The following is a 17299-nucleotide window of genomic DNA, read 5'->3' on the forward strand; positions in this document are numbered from 1 at the left end:
TTTGAGAGAGAGAGGGAACATGAGCAGGAGAGGGGCAGAGACAGAGGGAGACACAGAATTCAAAGCAGGTTCCAGGTTCTGAACTGTCAGCACAGAGCCCGACGTGGGGCTTGAACCCACAAACCCTGAGATCATGACCTGAGCCAAAGTCGGATGTTCAAATGACTAAGCCACCCAGGTGCCCCCCCATTTGACTATTCTTCCAAGGCTTACAAATGACCTCTATGTTGCCAAAACCAATAATCAAGTCCCATCTTAATTAACAGCTCAGCAGATATGATACAAATGACCACTTCTTTCTTGAAACACTCTTCTCCTCTGGGTCATTGTCACTGAACTCTTCCCCTCAATTTTTTTTTTTTTTTTTTTTTTTTGCTGGCTCACCTCCCTTTAAGTGGTGGAATGCCTCTGAGCTCAGTCTTGTGTTTTTCTTTCTTCACAATTTCCCTAAGGAACCCCATCCAGTCCCATGGTTTTAGTTCTTTCCCAGTCTCTTATCTCCAGTCCTGACCTCTCCCTACTCCAGACTGTCTACTCAATACCTCCATATGGGATGCTAATATACATCTCAAACTTAACATGGTTAGGACGTGCGGGTGATCTGTCTGCAACATCTGTCACCCCATTGATCGCCAGGGTTGATTCGGCTGATCTGGCTGGCTAGGCGGGTGTCCCTTTCCTCCCTCACCGCTCCATGTGCATCCCTCCCAAAGCTGTGTGCTCTGTCAAAGAGGATGAGCTTCCCCAATAGAGGAGGACTGTTCTTCGGTCAAGGGTATACGAGTACCTGCGCTCCCCTGCTAGAACCTCCAAACAAGCTCTCAAACTTCACATGGTTAAAACTGAGCTTATTTTGTGCAACACCTGCTTTTCTGTCAGTCTTTCCTAACTCAGTGTATAAGACCATCTTTAGAGACACCTGGCTGGTTCAGTCAGAACACACAGCTCTTGATCTCAGGGTCATGAGTTCTAGCCCCACAGTGGGCATTGAGCCTACCTAAAATTAAAAAAAGAGAGACAAGAAAAGACCATCTTCTTATCAATTGTGCAAGCCAAGTAACAAAAGTTACCCTAGAGTAGTAGAAGCAGTAGGCCGCAACAGGATTAACAGCATGAGCTCTGTGGCCAAACTGCCTGGACTGAAATTCCAGCTCCATTTTATAGCTATGTTGGGATAGTCCTTCATTTCCCCGTGCCTCAGTTTACACATGCATAAAGCTGAGGCAAATAGGGTTGTTGTGAGGTTTAACGTGCTTAGAACACCTGACACAGGGTAAGCACTCTACAAATGTTTGCTTTAAAAAAAAAACAAAAAACCCAAAACCCTCTTTTTCAAAATGTCATGCTGCATCCTGCATTTGTACTCACTAGTCGCTATCCCACTAAAAATGTTCTTTTCCCTGATCTACATATCGTGGCTCTTCTCATCCAAGATTCGGTTAAAATAACACCCTCTCCAAGAGGTTTTCCTTGACCACTGAACCTAAAATAGCTACCCTGTCACTATCAGACCATCTATTTAAATTATCTGCATAGCACCTTCTAATATTTTTCTTATTTATTTTCTGTTCTTTTCTCACAGTATTTAAACTCCTTGAGGAGCAGGGACCTTGTCTGACTGGTTCATCACTGTAGTCCCAGGGCCGTACAGCTCCCGGTACAGAGCACTTTATAAACAGTTTATAAACGTGCAACTTACAGAATAATTACCACTATTCTCCTGGAAAAGCTACAAATGAAAGAGTAGAAGAGCTGCTCAGCAGCTAAAAGAGGGCCAGGGAAGTTCTCTGCTGAAGTGAAGGCAGGGACCGAGAGGTTAAGTAACAATGAAGTAAAACACGTAAGAAGATGCCTTGCAAAAATGATTTTATTTCAATACTGTATTACTCACTCATCACCACTCTGTTCCTCATTGTGCTGCTTATCTAGCTCATTGAAGAAAGTTATGATTCCTTCCAAAGCCTTCTTTCTGTTTCCCTGGAAAAAAAAAAAGGTACAAAATTAGGTAAGGTCTCCCTATAAAGGCCAAGATCACCAAGCTGAACTTAAAATACTTTTTCAGCTTAGAGTATTCTCGAGTATGAATTTAAACAGAGAAATGACAACCTCAAGTCACAGTTAGCATTTACAGAACATTTTTTCATGTTGAAATTGGGTTTGAGGGGCGCCTGGGTGGCTCAGTCAGTTAAGCATCTGACTTCATTTCCATTCATGATCTCACAGCCTGTGAGTTTGAGCCCTGCCATCAGGCTCTGTGCTGACAGCTCAGAGCCAGGAGCCTGTTTTGGATTCTGTGTCTCCCTCTCTCTCTGCCCCTCCCCTACTCTGTCTCTCTCTCAAAAATAAACATTAAAAAATTAAAAAAAAAAAAAATCAGGTTTGAAACAGCAGATGTTATTAGATGATGGTATTAGACTTCAGTTAAGGGATGACTAGTCCACCCTTCGTGAGATTTTTACCCCCTTTACTACTACACACACATACCAAATGTGGTAGTACAAGAATAACAGGTGTTTTCCTTGGCTGAAGAGCCTGACCCTTTTACTAATCATATCATCATACGTGAAATGAAAGCATCTATGCCCTAGTATGTAAACCAGGAGTATGAGTAAACTGAATGCTCTTAACTGACCATCCCACTAGAGTTTAAAAAGAAAAAAAAATACTTTTTTATGTGTACCTTTGAGGAGAAAACCAGAAGCTGATAGACCAAAGGTGGTATTTCTTGAAGATTCAACTTGGAGAACATCCTCAACACTTTTTCCGTCACAAATTCCACCTCTTCTGCAGCCAAAGGGACATCCCTGTGGATCAAAGACTCTGAAGGCCAAAGCTATGGCCTTATTTGGGAGATTAGAATATCATATTAGAATTAGAATATTGTAACTGCCCTTTGGTTTTTCTGTAACAGAGAACCTTAAAGGGAACCAAAAACCTTACATAAGGGAAGTTATCTCAGAAAAAAAAAAATCAGGGTCGCCTGGGTGGCTCAGCCGGTTGAGTGTCTGATTTCTTGATTTTTGGCTCAGGTCATGATTTCATGGTTTGTGAGTTCAAGTCCCACGTCGGGCTCCACACTGACAGCATGGATGGATCCTGCTTGGGATTCTCTTTTTTTCTCTCTCTCACTGCCCCTCCCCTGCCTGCTTGCACACTCTCTCTCAAAATAAATAAAATATTAAGAGAAGAAAATCACAGTTTTTGTTTTTTTGAGAGAGACAGAGTGAGAGCTGGGGAGAAGGGCAGAGGGAGAGAGAGAATCTTAAGTAGGCTCCACACTCACTGCAGAGCCTGATGTGGGGCTCAATCCCACAACCCTGGGATCGTCAATGACCAGAGCCGAAATCAAGAGTCGGATGCTCAACTGACTGAGCTACCCAGGTGCCCCCAAAAATATTTTAAATAAGCAATTAAAGGGGGGAAAATTAGAGGGGAAAAATCCTATAACAGAAAACAAAGTTACCATTATTCTTACTCAGGGGAAAGTGGTGCTTGAACTTGCTAAATTTCAATTTCTAGCAGGCCAAGTTCACACAGCAAGGCAGGCATAAAAAGGAAATAAAGATGCTTACTTGAACATAGAAGTGAGCTGGATTACATACTGCTGATCCCATCTGGTTAAAGAAAATGACAAAGAATATGAAAGTTTATCTCATCTTCACTTATTTGCATATTCCTTTGTAAAATTAATGAGGGAAAAATTAAGGCCATTTCTAGTTTAATTTGGTACCACTGGGAAATAAGATCAAAGAATCAATGAAATAACAGCTTTTAACCTAGGAGACTGGCAAAATCAAAGTCTGATGACATTCAATGCTGGGAAGATTTGGGGAAACAAATGGTCTCCACGTACGATTTTAGAGAGTGTACACTGATAGAACCCTTCTGGGAAGATAAGCTGGCAATACTTATCAAGTTTAAAAATGCACATAAGCACAGACCCACCCAAATTAGTATTAGAAATCTATCCCAACTACATGCTTATAAAAGGTCACCTAGATATATAAGGATGTTCATTACAAACACCTTTTATAATAGCAAAAAACCAAATAACCATATATTATTTATTAGAAAAAAAATATTCTTGGGGCGCCTGGGTGGCGCAGTTGGTTAAGCGTCCGACTTCAGCCAGGTCACGATCTCGCGGTCCCTGAGTTCGAGCCCCGCGTCGGGCTCTGGACTGATGGCTCAGAGCCTGGAGCCTGTTTCCGATTCTGTGTGTCTCCCTCTCTCTCTGCCCCTCCCCCGTTCATGCTCTGTCTCTCTCTGTCCCAAAAATAAATAAACGTTGAAAAAAAAAAAGAAAAAAAAAAAGAAAAAAAATATTCTTAACAATTGGAGACTAGCCAAATACAACAGAATAGTATGGAACTATTAAAAGGGATGACATAGAGTCGTATATTCTGACATGAACAGATGCAGTAAATGAAAAAATGCAAGGTATATTATGATGTATATTGAATAAACTCTAGTGTAATTAAAATCAAATAAACATATAGGCACACATGTGCTGATACATACTTAAAATCATGTATATTTTAGGGATCTTATGTAAGGAACCATAAAAGCTGTTATTTCTGATTTAGATAATCTTGGGTGTTCGCTTCTGGTTCTTTTCAATGTACCCAAACATAATCATTGTATTACATAACTTTGTATTCTCCATATGGTAAGGATTTTTCAATTTGATGGTTTTATATATTTTACTTCTAATGGGTCTAAATTTCATGGAGTAGCTCTACCTTAGCTTACACAGGTTACTTACCATAACTTAAATTTTTCTATTATAGTATGTTTAAGTTGGTCACAAATTTCTGTGGTAACATGTCTACGTATGAGAATTTTCTTATTATGTTGGAGTCTTTCCTTAGGGTGGATTCCCCTATTTCTGGCTTAAAGGTACAACATCATTATGTATCCCACTCACTCAAAAAAACATAAAAGATATAGCAGAAGGGTGACCTCTCAGCCTTAAGGACCTTGGGACTCCAAGTAATGCTAGAAGACAACACTGCTCTGTTAAGATGAAGAGTCAAATAAACTATATGTAGTTTAGAACAGAAAATATAGTAACTAATCTCTCAAAAATTCATTGCAAACTAAATGGTTTTACAGTGGTACATTATAAGCAAAAACACAGACCAAAAACTTAGTGATAAAAATTCCTGACATCAACAGTAATCCTTTTTTTGGCCACATGCATGTCTGAGAAAGTGCTACACGTTAATGAGAAAGACTCACCTGCCAGAACACAGGGTGTTAATCAGTTGCTTCTTACATTCTTCCCCACTTAGTTCACCTAGAAATGAAAAATATACTGAGATAAATTTGATTAAGTGACTACAGAAAAGGCCACTAAAATTGGGAAAAAAATTACCTTTTCCATAAGCCACATTTTCGTTTTTGACAGCAAGGGTAGTGAGAATAATGGGTAATAACTCCAAAGATTTTCCATTCTTTAGCCTGCCCTCCTTGATAACACTAACAAACTCACTGGCTAATTCAACCAGTAATGGTCCTGGAAAATTGTGAACCTAAAAATTCATGAGACAAAGAAAATGTTAAGCAGAAATCTAAATGTTTGGTCTCTCCAAGAAATAAAGTCTTTTGCTGAATAGAACTGGCACTGAAACCCAGAACTGGTCCTATAAGGGATCCAGGAAATCATTCTGCTCTGGTATAAAACTTTTGATCATAAAAGATTTCAAAGGTCAGAATCCTCCATCAGTTCTCCAATGTTTTCAAATACACCAACTCTTCAAAGATATCAGATGCCCACCATATCAGAAATTAACGTAAACATGGGTTTATGGACCATCCATCAACTTCTGTTTTTTAATAGTAGTTCTCATTCGTAAGTAGGAACTATGCTAGGTTTGGCACATTAAAGTTTCCCTTCCCTCAACAAATTACAACCCCCCCCCTTCCAAATTTACCCTCTTACCTCCACCATTAGTAATCCTAAAATCTCAGATGCTACTTCTTTCTGCAAATCCCCTGACTCCACCAACTGGATTGAGCGAATGTATATCTTAAGCCTCCTAAGAGCTCCAGCTTCCTCAGAGCAGGGGGAACCTTATTGTTTTAAATGAATAGTACAGAAACAAAGAAAGAAGAAAGTTGAAGGGCAAACAGGAAAAACAGCACTATAGTTTAATAAAGAAGCAGAATTATCAATTTACCAATTACCATTGTGTTTAGAGCAGCAATATTTAAGAGCTTTACAAAAGTATTTAATTTAGGTGGATGACTGAAATGTCATCTTTTCTTCTTCCACCTATGTCACTGATTTTTAAAATAAGTTCATAGTGCAGAAAGAGAAATACCTTCTAAAATATCTTAGAGTCTTTTTTGGGCCCAGTAACCCAAATTAAATGTCTTTAATATATTCCACTTTAAAACATCATCACTGAGGGGCACCTGGGTGGCTGAGGCAGTTGAGCATCTGACTTCAGCTCAGGTCATGATCTCGAGGTCTGTGGGTTCGACCCCAGCGTTGGGCTCTGTGCTGACAGCTCAGAGCCTGGAGCCTGCTTTGGATTCTGTGTCTCCCTCTCTCTATGCCCCTCCCCCACTCGTGCTAGGTCTGTCAAAAATAAACATTAAAAATTTTTTTTTAAAAATCACTGAATAGGGGCGCCTGGGTGGCGCAGTCGGTTAAGCGTCCGACTTCAGCCAGGTCACGATCTCGCGGTCCGTGAGTTCGAGCCCCGCGTCGGGCTCTGGGCTGATGGCTCAGAGCCTGGAGCCTGTTTCCGATTCTGTGTCTCCCTCTCTCTCTGCCCCTCCCCCGTTCATGCTCTGTCTCTCTCTGTCCCAAAAATAAATAAACGTTGAAAAAAAAAAAAAAAAAATTAAAAAAAAAAAAATCACTGAATAATGTCAGTGGGAATGGCAGAAAAATAAAGACCTCAGAAATCCTTTCCTCCATAAAAGCAGTAAAAACACTGATAAAAATAATGAAAATCAACTTGTTCACAACTCTGAAAATTAATCAAAGGCTTGCAAAAATCCAGGGAGCGTTTACTTAAGAAAAACAGCTGAATCTCAGTAAGAACAAGTTTTGTGGTATTTTAACATGCCCTCAACTCCCATAGCACCCCCCCCACCCCCCCCACCCCCCCCCACCCCCCCCCCCCGCAAGCTCAGGTAGTCTTTAAAACCAATAGCCCCACAGTCCTGGTAAAAGCCGAAAGCCAACAGCCTAGCAGCCCCTGGAGGGGACAGAATATGGTTGAAACACCTCCAAAGCCCAATTCCCAGATAAGAACTGTCATTTGACCAGTCTGGCTGTTCCCTAGAAATTTTCATTACCAAGCTTTGTCTTTTTTTTTTTTTGAAAGTAAACTCTACCCGCGACATGGGGCTTGAACTCATGACCCCAAGATCAAAAGTCACATGCCCTACTGACTGAGCCAGCCAGCTACCCCAAGGCTTGTCTTTATTTGACCTTTGAACTCGTTCAGTGCAAAAGGCCATTTTTACCTAGGACATCTGTCTAAATCAGTTGCAACTGATTACTATTTTAGATGCTTTGAGGCAGCAATAATAGTTAGGCAAGCAAGAAGCTGACCAAAAAACTTAAAAGGAAATCCTGGAGAATATGCGCATAGGGGGCTTTGAAACATTCTGATGTATCCCAAGGAATCTAGTGAGCCATGCAAATACACTCAGGGCTATGCACATGCACAGGGAGTGTACATGGCAAAGCAAGACCCAAAAAGACCTTAAACTCTCCCCTCTGGCTGACTGTGAGGCTCTGCACAAGTGGAAAGACTAAACAGGAGTTATAAAACACCTGAGCTCTGAAGGTGTACCTCCAACATCACAGGGCTCCTCAGCAAAGGCTGGGAAACTCAATGGTTCCAGGCATTTAAGGAAATCTTTGCCCAATCAATCATTAGCTAACTGCAAAGCTAACCAAACAGACTTCAGTGGCCATACCCAACAGTGCCCATACACAACAATTAATATTTTATATTAGTTCAGAGGAGTCACCGTAAAGACAAAAGGAATATCAGAACAGCAAAAACATATCTGGAAGAGGAGACTGGTATCTCATTTCCAGAGTTCCCACAAAATATCACTTAAAATGTCCCAAGAGTATAGTCCATATCCAGGAAAAAAGAGAATCAATTAAAAACTGTCCCTGGGAGAGCCTAGATGTTAGATTACTAGACAAAGATTTTAAATCAGCAGGACAGGCACCTGGGTGGCTCAGTCAGTTGAATGTCTCGTGATTTTGGCTCAGGTCATGAATCCAGGGTCACGGGAACGAGCCCTACGTCAGGCTCCTCACTGAGCGTGGAGTCTGCTTAGGATTCTCTCTCCCTCCCTCCCTCTCTGCTCTCCCCCCTGCCTCTCTCCCCTGCTTGAGCACTCTTGGACTTAAAAAAAAGTTTTAAGTTTTTAAAAAAATGTTTTTAAAGTTTTTTTTTGAGAGAGAGCAAGAAAGGGAAGGGCAGAAAGAGAAGGGTAGAGAGAGAGAATTCCAAGTAGGCTCCACATCATCAGCACAGATCCCAACATGAGGCTCAAACTCACAAACTGTGAGATCACAACCCAAGCTGAAATCAAGAGTCAGACACTTAACTGACTGAGCCACCCAGGTGTCCCCAGAAAAGGATTTTAAATCAGCTGTTTCCAGTATGTTCAAAGAAAAGGAAACCATACCTAAAGAACTAAAGGAAAATATTAAGAACAATGTCTCGCCAAATACTGAGTATCAAAAAAGAAACGGAAACTGTAAATAAGTAAATAAAAATTCTGAAATTGAAAAGTACAATAACTGACCTGAAAAATCCACAATAAGGTCTCAGCAGATCTGACCAGGTGGAAGAAAGAATCAGAGAACTTAAAAATAGGACAACTGAGGGGGCACCTGGGTAGCTCAGTCAGTTGAGTGTCTGACTTCAGCTCAAGTCATGATCTCACAGTCTGTGAGTTCGAGCCCCGCATTGGGCTCTGTGCTGTCAGTTCAGAACCTGGAGCCTTCTTCGGATTCTGTCTCCCTCTCTCTCTGCCCCCCCACTCACACTCTGTCTCTCAAAATATGAATAAACGTTAAAAATTTTTTTTTTAATTGGGCAACTGAGATTATCCAGTCTGAAGGACAGAAAGAAAAAGAAGAAAAATGAACACAGCCTCAGAGACCTGTGGGATATCATGAGTGCTAACACAAGACATAATCAAAGTCCCAAAAGAAAGACAAAAAGGGCTGAAGAGAAGAAATAATAGCCTAAAACTTCCCAATTTTAACAAAGACTAATTTACACATTTAAGCAGCTCAATAAATTCCAATAGGATAAACCCAAGAGAACCACAGGTAGACATCCCATAACAAACAGCTGAAATCAAAGACTCTTCCTAATAACAAAGGCCATCTGTGGAAAACCCATAACAATCATACCCAACTACTAAAGATTGAAAGAATTTCCATAAAACATTAAAATACAAGAATGTCCACTTTTGCCACCTCTATTCAACACAGTATTAGAATTCCAGAATAGTTAATGTATTTAGGGACACTGAAACGGTACACTTAAAAAAAAAAAAAAACAGCAAAGACAAAGAGAGAATCTTGAAAAAGCAACAAAAGAGAAGCAAGTCATCTGGAAGAGTATTCAATATAATTAACACCTGGTTTCTCATCAAAAAAACCAACCCTCCAACCCCCCCCCCCCCCCCGCCCCCTCCCCTGCAACACTGAAAGGCAGAAGGAAAAAGGATAAGGGCACCTGGGCAGCTCAGTAGGTTAAGCATCCCACTTTGGCTCAGGTCATGATCTCGCGCTTTGTGAATTCCAGCCCCACGTCGGGCTCTGTGCTGACAGCTCAGAGCCTGGAGCCTGCTCCCGATTCTGTCTCTCCTTCTCTGTCTGCCCTCCCCTATTCAAGCTCTGTCACTCTCTTTCAAAAAGATACACATTAAAAAAAAAAATTAAAAAAAAAAAAAAGGAAATGGGATAACACAAACTGCTGAAAGGGCTGTCCAACATTTCTACAACCAGAAAAACCACCCTTCAAAAATGAAGGAGAAATTAAGAATTCCCAGATTAAAAAAAAGAGAGAACTTGCTGCCAGAAGACTTGCTCAATGCTAAAGGGAATCCTTTAGGTTGAGATGAAGGACACTAGACAGTGACTTAAATCCACATGAGATAGCATCAGTAAAGGTAACTACATAAGAAAATACAAAAGTAGTAGTAATTACTTTTTCCCCTGATTTATAAGACTTGTAGAAAGCAATAAATAGAAATCAGTGTTGATTGGGGTGTCAGGGTGGCTCAGTCGGTTGAATGTCTGAATCTTGATTTTGGCTCAGGTCATGATCCCAGGATCATAGGATCAAGCCCCATATCAGGCTGCTTGCTGAGCGTGGAGTCTGAGTTTCCCTCTCTCTCTCTCTCCGTCTCTCCGCCCTGCTCATGCGTGCTCTCTCTAAAAACAAACAGGGGTGTTTGGGTGGCTCGGTCAGTTAAGCATCTGACTGTGACTCAGGTCATGATCTCATCACTGTTCATGGGTTCGAGCTCTGCAAGCATCTGACTTTGGCTCAGGTCATGATCTCATCACTGTTCATGGGTTCGAGCTCTGCGTCAGGCAGGCTCTGTGACAGCTCAGAGCGTGGAGCCTGCTTCAGATTCTGTGTCTCCCTCTCTCTGTCCCTCCCTGCCTCTCAAAATTGAATAAATGTAAAAAAAAAAAAAAAAAAAAAAAAATTTAAACAAACTTAAAATTTTTGCTGATGGGCAGAAATATGTAAAGATGAGTTTGTATGACAGTAATCACACACAGGAGGGAGAAAAAAGAAGCTATATAGAGAGCAAAGTGCTGTAAACTATTAAAACTAAGCTGGTATTAATCTGAACTAGACTGTTATAAATTAAGACATTAGTTATAATCTTCCGGGCAACCACTAAGAATGTAACTCAAAAACATAATAAAAAAGATGACAAAGGAATTAAAATGGTACACTAGAAATTATCTATTTAACACAAGACACATAAAGTTAAAAAAAGACCTAAAACAAAGAAAACAAATAGCAAAATAGCAGATGTAAACCCTACCTTATCAGTAACTACAGAAAAGGGATCAGACATTCTAATCAAAAGACAAAGATTGGCAGAATAAATTTTTTTTTAATTTTTATTTATTTATTTTGAGACAGAGATGAGATGAGAAAGAAGAGAGAGAGAATGACTGGGGGAGGGTCTGAGAGAGAGAGAGACACAGAATCCAAAGCAGACTCCAGGCTCTGAGTTGTTAGCACACAGTCCAACGCAGGACTCGAACATATAAACTATGAGATAATGACCTGAGCTGAAGTCAAAAGCTCAACCGACTGAGCCACTCAGGAGCCCCTGGCAGAATAAATTTTTAAAAATTCATTTATATACTGTCAACCAGAAACACAATTTAGACTCAAAAGACACATAATTTGAAAGTTAAAGAATGGATGGAAAAAGATATACCATGCAAATAGTAACCAAAAACTTGGATTGGCTATACAAATATTATAGGAAAAAAAGAGTTTTAAGGGGCACCTGGCTGGCTCACTTGGTTGAAGAATCATCTGATCTTGATTTCGGCTCCAGTCATGATGTCACAGTTTGTGAGATCAAGCCGTGTCCGGCTCTGCACTGACAGATTCTCTGACGGACTGATTCTCTTTCCCTCTCTCTCTGCCCCTCCCCCACTCACACTCTCTCATTCTCAAAATAAATACCTCAAAAATATCTCAAAAAATATATACACCATGCAAATAGTAACCAGAAACTTAGATTGGCCATACAAATATTAGTAAAAAAACACTTGGGGCGCCTAGGTGGCTCAGTCGGTTAAGCGTCCAACTCTTGATTTTGGCTCAGGTCGTGATCTCAAGAACCTCGGGGATTAAGCCCTACATCTAGCACTGTGCTGATGGCACAGAACCTGCTTGGGACTCACTCTCTTTCCCTCTCTCTCTCTGCCTCTCCCACGCATAAGCACACTCACTCTGTCTCTCAAAAAAAAAAAAAAAAAAAAAAAAACTTAAAGAAAAAAAGACTTTTAAGGGGCACCTGGGTGGCTCAGTTGGTTAATGAATTGTCCAACTCTTGATTTTGGGTCAGGTCATGATCTCACGATTTGTGAGATTGAGCCCCGGTCCAGCTCTGCTGACAGATTCACTGATGGACTGATTCTCTCTCTCCCTTTCTCTCTCTGCCCCTCCCCCACTTGCACTCTCTCTCAAAATAAATAAATTTAAAAAAAAACACATTTTAAGGGAAAGACTATTACTGGAGACAAAGGACATTTTATAATGATGAAAGGGTCAATCCATCATCAAGATACGTACAATATATAAGCATCTAACAAAAGAACTCCAAAATATACAATGGAAAAACCAAAACAACTGAAGGGAGAAATGGACAATTCAACAAATGAAAACTTCAATACCCTACTTTCAATAATGGATAGAACAATTAGAAGATAATCAAGGAAATAGACATAAACACACTAAATCTGACATCTATAGAACGCTACGTCCAACAACAAAAGACACAATTTTCTCAAGTGCACATAGAACATTCTCCAGGATAAACAACATATCAGGCCATAAAAAAAATTCTGAGTAATTTAAAAGGACTGTAATCATACCATTTATCATCTGTGATGACAGTGGAATGAAACTAGAAATCAATTAACAGAAGGAAATCTAAGCAATTCACACATACATGAAAATGAACACAGTCATAAATACCAATGTGTCAAATGAAGAAACACAAGAAGTTAGAAAGTACCTTGAGATGAAAGAAAACAAAAACACAGTATTGCAAAAGTTATGGAAAGCAGCTAAAGCAGTGCTTAGAGGAAAATCTATAGTTGTAAATGCCTTTATTAAAAAAAGAACAACAACAAAAAAGATAAATAACCTAATCTTCCACCATTACAAACTATAAAAAGAGCAAACTAAACCTAAAGCAAGTGAAAAGAATATAAGAGTAAAATCAGACCTAAATGAAATAAGGTATAGAGGAATAGAGGAATACAGAAAAATCAAGGAAACCATTATCTTTTTCTTTGAAAAGATAAAAAAAAATGGAAAAATCTTGAGTGACCAAGGAAAAAAGAAGGTTCAAGTTATTAAATCAGCAATGAAAGAGGAGTGTTACTACCGATCTTACAGAAACAAAAAGGATTATAAAGAAATACTATAAAATTAGAGAACTTAGATGAAATGGATAAATTGCTAGACAGATACAAACCAGCAAAATTAATTCAATGAAATATAGAAAATCTCAACAGACCTATAATGAGATTGAATTAGCAGCCAAAACACTTCCCACAAAGAAAAGCCCAGAACTGGATGGCTTCACTGGTGAATTCACCAAATGTTTAAAGAATTAACTCCAATATTTTGAAAATTCTTCCAAAATGCAGAAGACGAGGGAACATTTCCCAACTCTTTCTATAAAGCCAGGATTCCAAAACCAAAGACATCATTAAAAAAACAGATCGGGGGCACCTGGGTGGCTCACTCGGTTGAGCAACCGACTTCGGCTCAGGGCATGATCTCACGGTTTGTGAGTTCGAGCCCCACATTGGGCTCTGTGCTGACAGCTCAGAGCCTGGAGCCTGCTTCGGATTCTGCCCCTCCCCCTCTCATGCTCTATCTCTCTCTCTCTCTCTCTCTCTGTCAAAAGTAAATAAACATTAAGAAAAATTAAAAACAAAAAACAAAAAAAAAAAAAAACAGATCGGGGTGCCTGGATGGCTCTGTTGGTTGGCTTCAGACTTCTGCTCAGGTCATGATGTCACGGCTGGTGGGTTCAGGCCCCCGCATCCAGCTCTGTGCTGAGGGCTCGAAGCCTGGAGCCTGCTTCAGATTCTGTGCCTCTCTCTCTACCCCTTCCCCAGCTCGTGTGCTGCCTCTCTAAATAAATAAATAAATAAATAAATAAATAAATAAATAAACAAACAAACAAACATTAAAATAAACATTAAAAATAAACAAACATTTAAAAAAAAAAAACAGATCAATATCCCTGTGACTACAAACACTAACATGCTCAACATTCAGCAAACTGAATCCAGCAACATATAAAAAGGATCATAGGCTATAACCAAGCAGGATTTACCAAGAATACAAGATTAGCTCAATGTATAATAATCGATGTAATATACCATATAAATAGAACAGCACACAATAAAAATCACATATATCATCTCAGTAGACAAAAAAGCACCTGAAAAACCCAATACCCTTTCATGAGAAGAACACTCAACAAACTAGGAAAAGATGGGTACTTCCTTAACCTACTAAAGGGTATCTATGGAAAACCCATAACTAACTTCACACTCAATGATAAAAAAAATGGAAAGATTTCACCCTGAGATCAGGAACAATATAAGGATGTCCATTTTCACAAGTGGGGCAGGGGCAGAGAGAGAATCCCAGGCAGGCTCCTTGCTGTCAGCACAGAGCCCAGCGTGGGGCTTGATCCCACTGACTGTGGGATCATGACTTGAGCCAAGATCAAAAGTCGGACGCTTAACCAACTGAGCCACCGAGGCGCCCTGAGAGACTGCAGCTTTAGTTGATTTTGTAAAATTCCCAAAGTCTCAGTGGCGCTTTAAACAGTAAGAAAAGCATCAATATGGGCCACAAGTAAACAAATCTACCAATGTACTTGGAGGTAGAAGAGCATTAGTTATTACCTTTGAAGATAGCTCGCAGGAGCGCTCCAGCAGCTTTTCCTTTCACTGCCTGATTCTGAAGGAGATTAGCCAACTGTAATCAAAGAGAGAAAAAGCTACAAACCTCTGGCAACAATTTCTCTACCCAGTAACCTAAATTCCCAAAATGAAGCACATTTATCTGTCAAGTTCATATCCTTCAGAGACTTTGGGTATCACGAATAACATTTATTAAGATAGAGCAGAGTAGATCTTAACATGATGCACAGCTGTCAAGACTGAAATTTGTTCATATATTCATTCTACAATTGTCTAAGTACAACAGAAGTTACTAAAGAGAAAAGAGAGTGGCACGGTACTTTTTTTTTTTTTTTAAATCAGTCTTGCCCCTTATGTAGAGAATGGTGGGGGGTTTATGAGTGAAATGATAGGTTAGAAAACTGTTCTAGAGGGGCGCCTGGGTGGCGCAGTCGGTTGGGCGTCCGACTTCAGCCAGGTCACGATCTCACGGTCCGAGAGTTCGAGCCCCGCGTCAGGCTCTGGGCTGATGGCTCGGAGCCTGGAGCCTGTTTCCGATTCTGTGTCTCCCTCTCTCTCTGCCCCTCCCCCGTTCATTCTCTGTCTCGCTCTGTCCCAAAAATAAATAAAAACGTTGAAAAAAAAAAGAAAAAAAAAATTAAAAAAAAAAAAACTGTTCTAGAGTTCAAGTGAGAGATGACAGTGGCCTAGACCAAACAGCAGGGAAGATGTTACCGGTTGAACAGTGTCCCTCCTCAAATTCATGTTGGAGTTCCAAACCGTAGGACCTCAGAATGTGACCTTATTTGAAACTAGGGTTGTTGTAAATGTAATGAGTTGCAGGCATTAAGACTGGCGTTAATACAACAAACATCCTCCTAAGAAGGGGAATTTTGGACACAGAGACACATAAAAAGTGAGTGTGCCACGTGAAAATGGAAACAGAGATCAGGGTGATACAAGCTAAAAAACGACAAAGATTATCAGCAAATTAACAGAAGCTAGGTGAGATTCTCACAGCCTCCAAGAAACCAACATCACTAGCACCTTGATCTTGGACTTAGAGTCTCCAAAACTGTAAAAATAAATTTTTGTTGTTTAGGCTACTCAATTTGTAGTACTTTGTAAATGGCAGGCCTGGCAAACTAGTAAAGGAGATGAAGAAAAGCAGACAGAAGATACATTTGAGAGGTCAAATCAAAAGGACATGCTGTGGTCTGAATGTTTATGTCCCCATAAAACCCACATGCCTGATGTGACAGTATTTGGAATGGGACCTTTGGGAGGTAATTAGGTGATGAAGGTAGAACTCTCGTGAATGGGATTAGTCCACTTATAAGAGATCCCACAGAGTTCCCTAGCCCTTCCACCATGTGAGGATACAACGTGAAGTCTGCAACCCAGAAGACGGCCTTCTACTGGCATTCTCATCTCAGACTTCCAGCCTCCAGAACTAGGAGAAACAAACATTCCTGCTATTGTTATAGCAGCCTGAATGGACTAAGACAGACTTCCTCAGTTTAGAAGTGAAAAGGGTGTGATGATGAAGGAAAAGAAAGCAAAGCTTCTGGCCAAAGCAACTAAATGTGTAAATGCGGCACTAGCCGTTGACATGCTGAAAATCTGGGATTGAGTGAGCATTTGAATCACCCAGAGGGTTTGTTAAAACAAATCGCTGGGCTACAGTTTCTGATTTAGCAAATCTGATGTGGGATTCAGAACTACTACTCTTAAGATATCCAAGTGGAAATGCCAAGTAGACAACTGGACATGCCAAAACGGAGCTCAGTGAAGAAAGAACTCAATGGAAATGTAAGAGATCATTCAGGGAGAGATGTAAAGAGAGGAAAAACACCAACATTCAAGGATTAAGAAGAGAAGCAGCAGCCCACAAAGACTGAGAAAGTGAGGCTAACAATATCCATAGAAAGGAGTGTCACAGAAGCAAACTAATATAACAGTGAATTTGTTCTCTTCCACAACTACATATGCCTGATCTTTTGGACTCAAGTCCATTTCTCCCTTCTTAAATACATAAGGAAGCACCTGACTGCTCTGCCTGAAACCTCTCAACAGAATGCTCATCCCTTAACATAACTCTCAAAGGGGAATTTGTCAACCCTTTTGTCTGATTTTCTCCCTCCCTCCAAACCCAGAGTACACCGGGCAATGCCTGGAGACATTTTTAGTTGTCATAACTGGAAGGGTGCTATAATCATCTAATGGATTAAGACCGCGGATGCTGATAAACACCCTACAAGACAAAGGACAGCACCAGTCAGCAAAGAGTTACACAGTCCGAAACGCGAAAAGCGGTAAGGCTAAGAAACCCCAACTCATCTTGAAACCAATGTTTCATTAGAAGGCAGTGTGGCATGGGAGAAAAAGAAACTGGATCCAGAATCAGAAGATGAATCCTGGTCATGACACTTACTAACTTCATAACCTCAGCCAAATTATTTCACTGTTATGTGGGTCCATCTCCCCACCTCCAAGGACTGTTAGGAGGAATAAATTAGATGACAGGTAGAGGACTTTGCACAGAGCCCAATGTACAACAGGTACTCAAATACAGTTCTCTACTCCCTCTGTCCTCAGCTC

The 17299-nt window shown here is 40.3% G+C and overlaps 1 protein-coding gene across 4 annotated transcripts in view; it reads right to left on the reverse strand.

Annotated features, from left to right (window-relative positions):
- Positions 1–17299, reverse strand: part of FANCI (FA complementation group I) — a 97411-nt gene that overhangs the window by 52307 nt on the left and 27805 nt on the right. For all 4 annotated transcript variants that reach the window (XM_045448675.1, XM_045448674.1, XM_045448676.1 and 1 more), the window contains exons 3-9: positions 14702–14774; positions 5945–6075; positions 5378–5534; positions 5242–5299; positions 3573–3614; positions 2681–2804; positions 1892–1977 (exon numbers count right to left, since the gene is read on the reverse strand). In XM_045448675.1, coding sequence (XP_045304631.1) covers positions 1892–1977; positions 2681–2804; positions 3573–3614; positions 5242–5299; positions 5378–5534; positions 5945–6075; positions 14702–14774 — 671 coding nt within the window. The remainder of the gene's footprint in view (positions 1–1891; positions 1978–2680; positions 2805–3572; positions 3615–5241; positions 5300–5377; positions 5535–5944; positions 6076–14701; positions 14775–17299) is intronic.

The sequence above is a fragment of the Leopardus geoffroyi genome, chromosome B3 (genome assembly GCF_018350155.1).
Source record: "Leopardus geoffroyi isolate Oge1 chromosome B3, O.geoffroyi_Oge1_pat1.0, whole genome shotgun sequence".
NCBI classification, from domain to species: Eukaryota; Metazoa; Chordata; class Mammalia; order Carnivora; family Felidae; genus Leopardus; species Leopardus geoffroyi.